The sequence below is a fragment of the Vulpes vulpes genome, chromosome 11, assembly GCF_048418805.1.
Source record: "Vulpes vulpes isolate BD-2025 chromosome 11, VulVul3, whole genome shotgun sequence".
Lineage (NCBI taxonomy): Eukaryota > Metazoa > Chordata > Mammalia > Carnivora > Canidae > Vulpes > Vulpes vulpes.
The window spans coordinates 54070593-54083507 of NC_132790.1; the positions used below are offsets into that span (position 1 = coordinate 54070593).

Consider the following 12915-nt stretch of genomic DNA (forward strand, 5'->3'; position numbering starts at 1 on the left):
ACATTAGGTTTTTTTTTTTCTTTCAGAATTCTGTGGATTGTCATTTTATAGTCTTTGTACATCTTTTCCTGACTGATTTTGAAGGTCTTTTTATGTATCATAAGTATATTGATTCTGTGTTGTAGATATTGCAGGTATAATTTTCTACCAGTCTGTCAGTTTTTCAAATATTAAGCTATTTTTTGTTAAACATAGAACTTTTAACTTTTTGTGTATTAAGACAATGCTTTTTTTGTGGGTTTTGTTATAATTAAAATGACCTTCCGCATTTCACAATTTAAAAAATACTCAGTTATTTGAAACTTTTATAATTTGTTTCTTACATTTAGATCTAACTGGATTTTTGCTTCCTTGTGAAATATGGGTATCTAATAGGATTTTCCTCCAATACAAAACCACTGGACTCAATGGCATATATAATACAGTCTTTTCTTACAATGCCACTATGTTTACACAATAAATTTCCATTAAGTATATGGGTCTGTTTCCTAAACTCCTGTTCAGTTTCTTTGATGAGTTTGTTGTTTCCTATTAAAGAGATGAAGTTTCAGGGCACCTGGGTGGCTCAGTTGGTTGTCTGCCCTTGGCTTAGGTCATAATCTTGAGATCCTGGGATCCAGCCCTGTATCAGGCTCCCTGCTCAGCAGGGGGTCTGCATCTCCCTTTCTTTTTGCCGTCTCCCCCTGCTCGTGCTCTGTCTCTGTTTGATAGATAGATAGATAGATAGATAGATAGATAGATAGATATCTTTTAAAAAGTGGGGGGACACCTGGGTGGCTCAGCAATTGAGTGTCTGCCTTGGGCTCAGGGCATGATCCTGGAGTTTTGGGATCCAGTCCCACATCAGGTTCCTGCAGGGAGCCTGCTTCTCTTCTGCCTATGTCTCTATCTCTCTCTCTATGTCTCTCATGAATAAACAAATAAATCTTTAAAAAAAGGCTATGAATCCTTCTTTTCTGTTTTAATATTTTTTTAAGCTTCTCTAAGACCAGGACCTTCATAACAGTGTTGAAAAGTTATGAAGGAGGAAAAAATAAAAAGGAAAGTAGTAGGAATTATTGAGATCTGTTTTATCTCTGAGTTTAATGAGAGTACTTTAAATATGATATTTGGAACAGGTTTCTATGGATACTCTATATTAGATTATGGGAATTTCCTTCCATTCATATTTTTGCTAAATTCTGATCAGGAATAGATGTGAAATCTTACCAACTATCTATTTCAGTAGTTTTAGAAATGATTTTTTTAGAAATGATTCCCTTTTTATTTAACCATTGTACATTCATGAACTGAATTCTGCTTGTACATTGTGGTACTACTAGATTCATTTGGCTAATACTGCAGGTCAGATGTTGGGATTCCTTTTATGTATGAGCCTTTGTAGAACATCCTGTACTTTCCTGTTTCACATATTATATTATTACATTATTCTGTTACTAGGCTTGCTGACCTTGGAAGTTCCTTAGTGACTTTTCTAGTATTTTAATCTCTAGGCATTTTTGTATTTCATTTTGAATGGTTATTTTTATTTTCTCAGAATATCCTTTTCATAAAGATTTTAAGAATCTTTGACCTGAGGTTGTATACTGTATTCTCATAAGTTAAAAAAAAAAGTCTCTACCACTGTAGTTCCGTTATCATTTTTTCTTGTTACAATTCTATTCAGTTTTTTTACACTTGCTAGAGGCATTGTTTATGGTTTTTTATAAACTTCAGATTTTAATTTTGTTTTCAGGGGTGTCCTTCAGTTTTTTCTACTTTTTTAGTTTCTATAAGTTTCTTAATTCTTTTGACTTGCATTGGCTTCTTTTTTTCCCCTAGATCTTTGTGATATGTTCTTAGGTAGTTTGTTGTAATTTTTGTTATTTAAAATTATAAGGCTGTAGGTTTTCTTGTGAATTTGGCATTGGCAACATCCCAATGATTTAGATTTACCAAATTCTCTTTATATCTATCTCTTGTAATTTTCATTTCAATGTCCTCTTTGAATTATGTAATATTATTTGCATTTTCAGTTGGTTCTTTTGTTCCTCTTGTCATCCTTTGTTTATAATTTCATTACATTCTGATCAGAGACTTTGGTTATACAGTTTCTTCTTCAGTGGATGCTTTGAATTTTATTTGTGTCCCAGTATATCCTAAATTTATAGAGGTAGTCTTTTAACTACTTGCAAAATATGGAATTTTTTTATAAGAGTACTTTGTTCGTCTATAAATCTAGCTGGATATTTCACATTATTCAAATTCTTCATAGTCTCATTTTTTTAAAAGTATTCCATCTGGCAAATTTTGATTCTAGTTTCTTAAATTTCATTTTCCTGACATTTCTTACTTTATGTATGGTCAAAGGTTTTCTATTACTATTTTGAAGTAGTATTTTTTTTCCTATCATTTGTTTTCTGTTCATTGTGCTTTTTCTTATCTGTTTATTTTCTTAGAAGTTCCTTATTCTTGATCAGTGTCCATAATAAAACGTGTTTTACTTCCCTCACATTTTAAAAAGTTTACATTTTATCTCATTCATGTTGTTTTTCCCTTAACCATTAAACAAATTTTTTCATTTTCAGCAGTTGAAAATTATAATTTTTTTACTTTTTTCATTCTTAACTATTGTTAGTAAATTCTTACTAACCAAGTTTAATTGGGTCTGTGTAATTTGGTTTAGTGTGTTCTCAATTTTCATGTGTGTTTATCTTTCAGTATTTTACTTTTTAAATTTTAATTATTTATTTACTTAAGAGAATGTGTGAGCACACCAGTTGGGGGAGTGGCAGAGGAAAGGAACAAGCAGACTCCCCGCTGAGTGTAGAGCCTGATACAGGCATCATCCTAGGACCCTGGGATCATGACCTGCGCCAAAGTCAGATGCTTAACCAAGTGAACCACCCAGGCACCCCTATCTTTGCATATTTTAAAGTGGCTTTTCTTTACCTTTACAGAACTAAAAAACTGGACTTTACATTCATATTCCTTTTTCCTCAGAATTGTTTACTTTTCATGGCACCTGACTGCCTTAGTTGGTAGAACAATCAACTCTTGATCTCAGGATTGTGAATTTGAGCCCCAGGTTGGGTAGAGATTACTTAAAAAGTAAAAACAAACAAAAACCTTTTTAATTGTTTACTTTTCATTCAGAATTATTTTCTTAATTTTTTATTGTTTCCCTAAGAAGTGAGGTATACCATTTGTTTCTTTTCTTAAAAAAAAAAAAAAAAAAAAAAAAAGACTTCAGGAAGCCTTCCAGATTAGTCTCCGTGTTAGGAGTTTCCCTAAAACAGGTCTGGGAGTCTTCCTTCATTAGTGCTATCCTTTCACAGTGGATAAGGATTTCTGACAAAGATGAATTTTCTTTAAATTATGTTAATTTTCATGGATCATTTATTTATTGCTTCTGTTTCCTTTGTTGGGTTTTTGTCTTGTTATACAGATTTTGGAACCCTCAGTATAATTTATCATTTCTTGGATAATTTTTTGTCTTTTGCCTTATAGCTGTATATGTTCTCAAGAAAAATTTCTTTAAATTCTACTTATGTGACAGTACCCATGTTACCATTCTTAGGCTTCACACATCATACATTGTCTTCAAATTCCTCATTTATCATAAGTTTGTTTAATGTTATTGATATACTATTCTATCATCTCACTGAACATAGAAATCAGGTGGTTTTTGTTGTTTTATGTGATTTCCTGTTTATTTTGTCTCCCAGAGGATTTAGATTAGATTAGATCTCTATGTTTGATTTCTAATTCTTTTAATTCTAAAGAAGATTTTTTTTTCCCAGTTATCAGCTTGTATTAATATATTAAAATCTAAATCGTCTGACTTGGTGTTTGGTTAAAATGCTTCACTATAACCCTGAGGTTCACTTTTTATTTTCCTTTGGTACAGCTCCCCCTGAATATGGTGTAGTAATACTTAGGTCAGTGTATCTCCCCATCCCTGCCACTGTGTTGAATGTGGGCTAATCGGCGTAGGGTTTTGGGGAGGTTATGAGAAGGAGGGAAAGGATGGTAGGTAAGACCTATATACTGTGTTGTGGCTGGAGAGTCTCCTTGGGCTTTAACTCCATAGCAGTGTTTAGGGAATGGGTTCTTCTGGGTGCTGTAGGAAAGAAGTCCACAGAACCTTTCCATGCTGAGTGTAACAGTTAAATAGCACACAGGTCAGCATTTTCTTCAATAATTCTCATTTTGGGGATCCCTGGGTGGCGCAGTGGTTTAGCGCCTGTCTTTGGCCCAGGGCGCGATCCTGGAGACCCGGGATCGAATCCCACGTCGGGCTCCCGGTGCATGGAGCCTGCTTCTCCCTCTGCCTGTGTCTCTGCCTCTCTCTCTCTCTGTGTGACTATCATAAATAAATTTAAAAGAAAAAAATTTAAAAAAAAAAAAATAATAATTCTCATTTTGAACAACTTAAGGTCTATAGGTAGTTTTCCTCTACAGTAGCTGAAAAAACTTTGCACTTTTATTTTGCTTGAGTTAGTTATAGCAGACACAGATGTGCCATACATATTCTCCTTCAGTGTAAGACTTGTTTTTCCAATACTGGAAGCATGTTCAGCAGACAGCCTTTAGGGGCTTCCTCTTCAAGGATTGCCTCAGTCGCAGAGAGCTGCCTTTTCCAAGGTCTTGCCCTTCCCTTTAAGGCCCACAGCCGATACCTGATTGATGTGGAAGTATAATGTTTTGGCCATTTTGAACCAACTCAGCGCTACTCTAAAAGGCCATTTTAACTCCAGAGCTGTGGCTGAATCACAGATTGATTTCTTCATCTGCCCTTTCCTGCTTCCTTCACCTCCCTTCCACAGGAGTTGATTCCAAGAGTACTTCTTAATATCCTGCATGCTAGACTTTATCTCAGAGCTTGCTTTCTAGGTAATCCATGTTGTACCATCAGCTCAGAAGAAAAAGGATATTTAAAGCATCAAATATCAAAAAATAAATAAATAAAAAATAAAGCATCAAATATGTATGCTTAGATTACTATTTTATTCTTCTGTCAGTTATGCACTTTTTAGTGTGTACTTCACTAATGAAGAGTGATAAAGAATTACTAATAGAAATCAGAAGGTTATATCTCTTGGGGCATCTGAGTGGCTTAGTCAGTTAAATGTCCAACTCTTGATTTCGGCTCAGGTTATGATCTCAGTCATGGGATCCAGCCCTGCATTGTGGGCTCTATCCTTAGCAAGCAGTCCGCTTGAGATTCTCTCTCTCCCTCCCATTTTGCTTCCACACTTGCACTGGCACATCTCTCATTCTCAAATAAATAATCTTTTTAAAAAAATTATTGTAATGTTGCTTTTGAACATCCTGCTCACTAGTACACCAGGGGTTGGAAAAACCACATTAGGCAAAGAACTTGCATCAAGATCAGGACTGAAATGCATTAATGTGGGTGATTTAGCTCAAGAAGTCTAATCAACAGATATCATGGAGTCTGGCAAGATGGCTTCTCCCAAGAGCATGCCGAAAGATGCACAGATGATGGCACAAATCCTGAGGGATACGGGGATTACAGAATATGAGCCAACAGTTATAAATCAGATGTTGGAGTTTGCCTTCCGATATGTGACCACAATCCTAGATGATGCAAAAATTTATTCAAGCCATGCTAAAAAGGCTACTGTTGATGCAGATGATGTGCGGTTGGCCATTCAGTGTTGTGCTCATCAGTCTATTACCTCTCCACCCCCAAAAGATTTTTTTTTTTTTTTTAGATTTTTTTATTAGATATTGCAAGGCAAAGAAATCAAACTCTTTGCCATTAATCAAGCCATATTCAGACCCCAGGTTGCCACCTGATGGATATTCCTTGATGGCTCCAAACTATAGACTTAAGTCTTTAAAAAAAAAAAAAAAAAGTATCTACTTCTGTGGGAAGAATAACAGTTCCACAGTTAAGTGTTGGTTCTATTACTAGCAGACCAAGTACTCCCACTCTTGGTACACCAACCCCACAAACCATGTCAGTGTCAACTAAAGTAGGGACTCCAATGTCCCTCACAGGGCAGAAGTTTATAGTACAGATGCCCACATCACAGTTCCCAACTGTAAAAGCCTCAATTCCTGCAACATCCGCAGTTCAGAATGTTCTGATTAATCCATCATAAATTGGGTCTAAAAACATTCTTATTACCACTAACATGGTGCCATCACAAAATACTTCCCAATGGAAAAAAAATACTTCCCAATGAATCATCAAATGCATTGAAAAGAAAATGAGAAGATGACAATGATGACTATGATAATTTGTAATCCAGCCTTAATGCTTGTAACATGTATACTTGGTCTTATTTTTTTTTTTTATACTTGGTCTTAAATCCATTGTACTGAGATTAAACATGCATGCTGGGTATTTTCAGGTTGTGTTGTAGAAAACTTAAATGGTATTTAATGAGTAAATATAGTTATCCTTTCCTATTGAGACGTTGGGTTTTCTTGAATAGGATTAGGAATGGTTATTCATTAGCCTTTGAAGTGTGAAAAATAAAATTGTTGTTCATCAAAAAAAAAAAAAAAAGATTGTATCTGTTAAACCTTACCTGAATTCTAGACAGCTGTGGTTCAGCCACAATGAAAGGTACGCTAAAATCACCATTTCCAAGTGTATTCCCAGTAGTTAGGTGTGTAGATTCACTCTGGTTATTTGCTTTGATGACTTAATAGTTTTATTTTTCACCAGCAGTAGCCATGGCCTTTCAAAGAGCATGACAGATGCATGCCCTAGGACTCCCTCCCCAGAAATACACTGTCTCAGCAGTTCTTTGCAGTTATACAATTAACTTCTCTTTCTTATATAATATTTTGGCCACACCTGCCCTTCTGAAACTATATCATCATTACTGTTACTTTAATTAGGGGAACTGTTTGACAGTCTTAATTTCTCTCCAAATCTGATTTTATGGTCTTTTTGTTCTGTTATTATATATCTAAATGCTTGGTTGTAACACAAATAGAAGAAGGAATGATGTGAAGTAGACAATATTTTTCAACCTTTTGAAACATCTTTTTCAGCATACTCATGTACCCAGACTTATACCTTTGATAACAAGCAATTGCACATCAAAATCAGTTCCTGTAAGAAGGTAAGTTTTGAGGGAAAAAAAATTTTAGTATGTCTTTAATATTGTATTATGTTTAATTCTTATTCTGATGCAAAAATTAGTTGTCACTACTTTCTTGCCTTCTAGAAACCTTAGTAAATTTTTAAAATCTTATTTCTTATAAAGAAAAAGGAATGAAATGATCATTATAATCATTCATGTTTTCCAGTTTCATCATACTAAGCTTTAGTTTCTTTGGGCTATGGATTGCCTGGTTTTCAGAAAGGATGGAGTATAGAGTCAGGCCTTTGCTAGAGTCCTACAGCTGCCATTGATTGTCTTACCTTAGGCAATTTAAACCACTATGAACCTCTAATCTACATATGTTAGTAGGGCTAATGATATTGACCCCATAGAATTATGAGGATAAAATGAAATAGATATGCATTAGTAGAATTCAATATAGTGTTTGGAACGGAGTAAACAGCCATATCAGGTCAATCTGTCAGTCTCTCTCTGTCTCTTTATGATTTTTACTGTTTTTAGCATCATCATTGTCACCATCAATACTAAAGACAACAAAAATGAGATTGTACATTTGATGTTTAAGAAAATTGTGAAGAATCAGATATGCCTGGCTGACACAGTCAAAATTACAAGTGACTCTTGATCTTGAGGTCATGAGTTTGAGCCTTATGTTTGGTATAGAGAGTACTTACTTACATAAAGAAATACATACATACAAAAATTGAATCAGGGACACCTAGGTGGCTCAGTTGGTTGAATTTCTGATTCTTGGTCTCAGCTCAGGTCTTGATCTAGGGATTGTGAGTTCAAGCCCCACATTGGGTTCCATGTGGGGCATGGAGCCTACTTAAAAAAAACAAAGGAGGAAGGAAGGGAGGGAGGGAGGAAGGGAGGGAGGAAGGAAGGAAGGAAGGAAGGAAGGAAGGAAGGAAGGAAGGAAAAAACTTGAAGTGTATCATGTCATTTCACTTATATGTAGAATCTGAAAAACAAAACAAATTAACATTCAGAAATACAGAGAACTAACTGATGGTTGAAAAAAACGAGGGAGGGAGGGAGGGAGGAAGGAAGGAAGGAAGGAAGGAAGGAAGGAAGGAAGGAAAAAACTTGAAGTGTATCATGTCATTTCACTGATATGTAGAATCTGAAAAACAAAACAAATTAACATTCAGAAATACAGAGAACTGATGGTTGCCAGAGGGGAGGTGATGGGCAAAATGGGCTGAAGAGGATTAAGAGGTACCAGTTGGAGTTATAAAATGAACAAGTTACAGGGATATGTAAAGTACAACATAGGGAATATAATCAATAATATTGTTTAACTTTGTATGATGGCAGGTCATAACAGTTATTGTAGTGAGCATTTTATGATGTTAAATCACTATGTTATACACCTGAAACTAATAGAGTATTGTGTATATCAAGTACAATTAAAAATAAATTTTAGAAGTAAATTTAAAAATGAAGACATTTAGGGATCCCTGGGTGGCGCAGCGGTTTGGCGCCTGCCTTTGGCCCAGGGCGCGATCCTGGAGACCCGGGATCGAATCCCACATCAGGCTCCCGGTGCATGGAGCCTGCTTCTCCCTCCGCCTGTGTCTCTGCCTCTCTCTCTCTCTCTGTGACTATCATAAAAAAAAAAAAAAAAAATTTAAAAAAAATTAAAAAAAAAATGAAGACATTTAAGTACCATATTTTATATAATAATTTGATGCATGTACCCATCTTTTGTATTCATATTCTTTTCTTGATTTGTTTCTTAACTATTTTAAAATTATGTTGGTTTGATTTATTTTATTCAAAAACCATCTTAAATGATTTTTGCAAGACAGAGGCATAAGAAAACAACTACATTTTTTATATTTGCAATGAGATATTTGGATCACAACAATTTAAGCTATAGTCCTATCTGATTATATTCTGGTATTGCTTCTATTGCTGTATACTTATAAAATCTGTTCTTATTCATTTGGAGACTGTATGTGGTTCACGAAGCCTAAAATATTTACTGTCTGGCACTTTACAGAAAAGATTTACCAACCTCTCTGCCTTACATTGAGGAAAGTGCTAATTGGAGAAATAGGAATGTGGCGGAGAAGAGAGAGTCAAGAAATGCATCATAAAATTGCCTTGAAAACAGGGACCAATTCAATAGCTGTAGGGGAATTGAGTGGGTGTAACCTACTCAGAGATGTAAGCTTGCTGAGGGCTACAGAGCCATCAGACAGGCCATTTAGGCCAGAAAACATGATAAATGGAAGGTCTCAGTAGGAAAAGAAGCTAATGGGGTGGGGGAGTGGGTGTGGGCGAGGGGGAGCAATGTAGGGAGGGCAGGAGTAGGTTGAAGTCAGAGAGTATAGAGGGCTTTGAATGTCTACGAAGAGAAATTTTGACATTACTTCATACCTTGACAGTTTTTGGTGAGGAGGTAGTGTCATCCATCTTAGTTTTATTTCAGCTATGACCAATGATTAAAAAGAGACAGCAAGAAGTATTGGTTTAATTAAGTAGGAATTCTTGTAGCTCATGTAAGAGGGGCAGGATCTGTACTGGAGCTATATTGATGATAATTGATTGAAGATTTTATTCAGGAAATAAATTCAAGGGATTTGGAGTGTAGAAATGAAAATTGGATCATCGGATATGGTTGAAGAGGTGATATCAAGTGCTTCAGACTGTGGGTTCTGGAATCAGAATGCCAGGGTTTAAGTCCTGTCACTTAGGCAAGTTAATTTAACCTCTATGTTTCTCATTTTCTAAACTATAACATGGGCTAAAAGAATGGATTTGAGAGGGTAAGAGTTAATATGTTCTTTTGTATGTTAGTGTTTGAGTTGACAGTCTCTGCCTGTATAGGGATGTCCATGAACTGGTTGAAACTTTGACTTGACAGCTGAATTAAAGAATCAGTGCTGGAGATAAAGGCTTAGATGTGAGAAGCATAGTCGATAGAGCTAAGGGTACAGGTGATATAGATAATGTTTCCCAAGTTAAAGACTATGAAAGAGAAGTGGGCTAGGATCAGCACCAACCACATGAGCACCTATTTAAAAGAAGGTAGAGGGCAGCCCGGGTGGCAGAGCGGTTTAGCGCTGCCTTCAGCCCAAGGCATGATCCTGGAGACCCAGGATCGAGTCCCATGTCAGGCTCCCTGCATGGAGCCTGCTTCTCCCTCTGCCTGTATCTCTGCCTCTCTCTCTATTTCTCATGAATAAATAAAATCTTTAAAAAAAAAAAAAAGGTGGAGAAAAAAATGTTAATAAAAGAAGAAAAACAAGGGATAACTGTGTCATCAGTGCCAAGAAAGAAGAGAAACTCAAGAATGAGATAGTTGAAGAACTTGAGAACTAGAGGGCTTAAGAGAAAAGACACAAATACTTGATTAAAAATTATATATATATATATGTATACTTAGGAAAACAAATACAGAAATGGAAGATCTATCTTTCTTGGTCACCATTGTATATCTTCAGTTGCTACTGCAGAGTAGGTGTTTGATAAATATTTTTTAAGTTAAATGTATTACATTTTTATATTTGACAAATATTTTAAGGTAAAATCATGGGGAACCCTCAAGGTTTTTTGAGGGGTCAAAACATAAACATAGATAATCGGAGCCTTAATGTAAGTTAAGTATTTGACAGTTAAGATAACTAAAAATATATCTTATACTTTAATTCAGAGGACAAAGTGCAGTATTATAGAAGAAACTAATATTTAATTTAAATTAATATAACAATGTAATGTTATAACAGTTACAATTAACTTTTATTTTTCAGGCGTTCATTTGAATTTTTAGATTTATTGTTACAAGAGTGGCAGACTCATTCATTGGAAAGGTATGCATTGATTCTTCCTTTCCCACTTCCCTCTCCTCCTCATTGGCACCAGTTCTTTAGAAGTTAATTGTATTGTTTTTGCATTATTCCTCCTTCTGCTTAAAAGTTATTTGTACTGGTTTTCCTTTAAAGCTGTGATACAGTGTGGCTTCTTTTACTCAGGGCAGCTATGATTTTCTTCATTTGGGGGTTGAGTGAGGATAGGTAGGTAGATAGAATGGGTTATAAAAGATACTGCAGGTTAAATTGAGCAGATTTTTTAAATGTATCTCCAGACTAGGTTTCCTGGAGTGTAACTAATCAGGTAATGATTTAATATAGAAGGAGGTCCCTTCTTTTCAAAGGAAAGAGTTTAAGAGATTCTTTGGAAAGTTCCTCTATCAGCTGTCACGCATTATTGGTCAGGAATACACTGATGTATGATGTAGCTCTGAGATGAACGAAAGGAAAATGTGCACAGCTAGTTGGTCACTAAGCTATTTGGCTATTTGCCCGGTAGTAATTTCAAGTTTGAAGCTTAGAGTATACCTGCATTTACAATGAATACCTTGCTGATTTTCCATTTTCATGGAAATTGTTAAACCTGTTTACAACCCATTTTTTTAAAAATAGAGTTTGTTGGGATCCCTGGGTGGCGCAGCGGTTTGGCGCCTGCCTTTGGCCCAGGGCGCGATCCTGGAGACCCGGGATCGAATCCCGTGTCGGGCTCCCGGTGCATGGAGCCTGCTTCTCCCTCTGCCTGTGTCTCTGGCTCTGTCTCTGCCTGTGTCTCTGGATCTGTCTCTCCTTCTATCTCTCAAGAATAAATAAATTAAAAAAAAAATCTTTAAAAAAAAATAAAAATAGAGTTTGTTGTTTAAGCATGATATAATTCTAGGTTTCCTTTAAGTTCTTTTGTGGCAGCTACTATTCAGTTAGGTCAGATCATAACTAATCATGCTATTAGCAAATCATTTCTACATTGATGGGTTAGTGAGGAACCACACCGGAGGGGCTTTTTTATTAAGAGTTTAAGGGGGATCCCTGGGTGGCTCAGCGGTTTAGCGCCTGCCTTTGGCCCAGGGCATGATCCTGGAGTCCCAGGATCGAGTCCCACATCAGGCTCCCTGCATGGAGCCTGCTTCTCCCTCTGCCTGTATCTCTGCCTCTCTCTGTCTCTCTCCTCTCTCTCTCTCTCTCTTTCTCTCTCTCTCTCTCTGTGTGTGTGTGTGTGTGTCTCTCAGGAATAAGTAAATGAAATCTTTAAGAAAAATAATTTAAAATGTGAGTACTATACCTATATACACTGTTTGTACTCCTTATAAAAATAATTATATTCAAGTTTTTGATGTTTGACTTGTCAGGGGGAAACCATACATGAATGAAATGTGTAGGGTAGATTATTAGAAAATCTTAAATTTATTATTACACACTAATTTTTTAAATCTCCCCTGCCCTTTTGTGATGTGTAACATAGAGCCAATAAGTATAATTTGTGGTGAAATACAGTTTTACTCATGAATCTAAAGGTGTTTGGGGGCTTCTGGCTAGCTCGTTTGGTAGAACATGAGACTCTTAATCTTGGGGTTATGAGTGCGAGTCCCATGTTGGGTGTAGAGATTACTTACAAATAATAAAATCTTTTTAAAAATAAGATGTTTTGTTCTATAGACATGCAGCCGTCTTGGTTGAAACTATTAAGAAGGGAATTCATGATGCTGATGCTGAAGCCAGAGTGGAGGCAAGAAAGTAAGTCTATGATGTATTTTTGTGACAGTTTAATTAAATGTACTTGGATCTTTTCTTTGAAAGGAATTATACTGGAAGAATGAGAATATTAAAAATGTCCAAGTATTGTACTTGATTTGCTCTTTAGTAATACCAAGACTGATTTTTCTCCATTAAATCTGTACTAGATATATGGGGCACCTGTTGGTAGAGCATGCAACTTGATCTCAAGGTTGTAAGTTTGAGCCCCACATTGGGTATAGAGATTACTTAAAAAAAAAAAATTGTACTAAATG

The 12915-nt window shown here is 35.8% G+C and overlaps 1 protein-coding gene and 1 pseudogene across 50 annotated transcripts in view; both read left to right on the top strand.

The window, feature by feature from the left end:
• CLASP2 (cytoplasmic linker associated protein 2) overlaps window positions 1-12915 on the top strand; it is a 175030-nt gene that overhangs the window by 80063 nt on the left and 82052 nt on the right. For all 50 annotated transcript variants that reach the window (XM_072726306.1, XM_026016347.2, XM_026016352.2 and 47 more), the window contains 3 exons: window positions 7018-7088; window positions 10853-10912; window positions 12563-12640. In XM_072726306.1, the coding sequence (XP_072582407.1) occupies window positions 7018-7088; window positions 10853-10912; window positions 12563-12640 (209 nt within the window). The remainder of the gene's footprint in view (window positions 1-7017; window positions 7089-10852; window positions 10913-12562; window positions 12641-12915) is intronic.
• On the top strand, window positions 5363-6268 carry LOC112933233 (transcription initiation factor TFIID subunit 9-like; annotated as a pseudogene).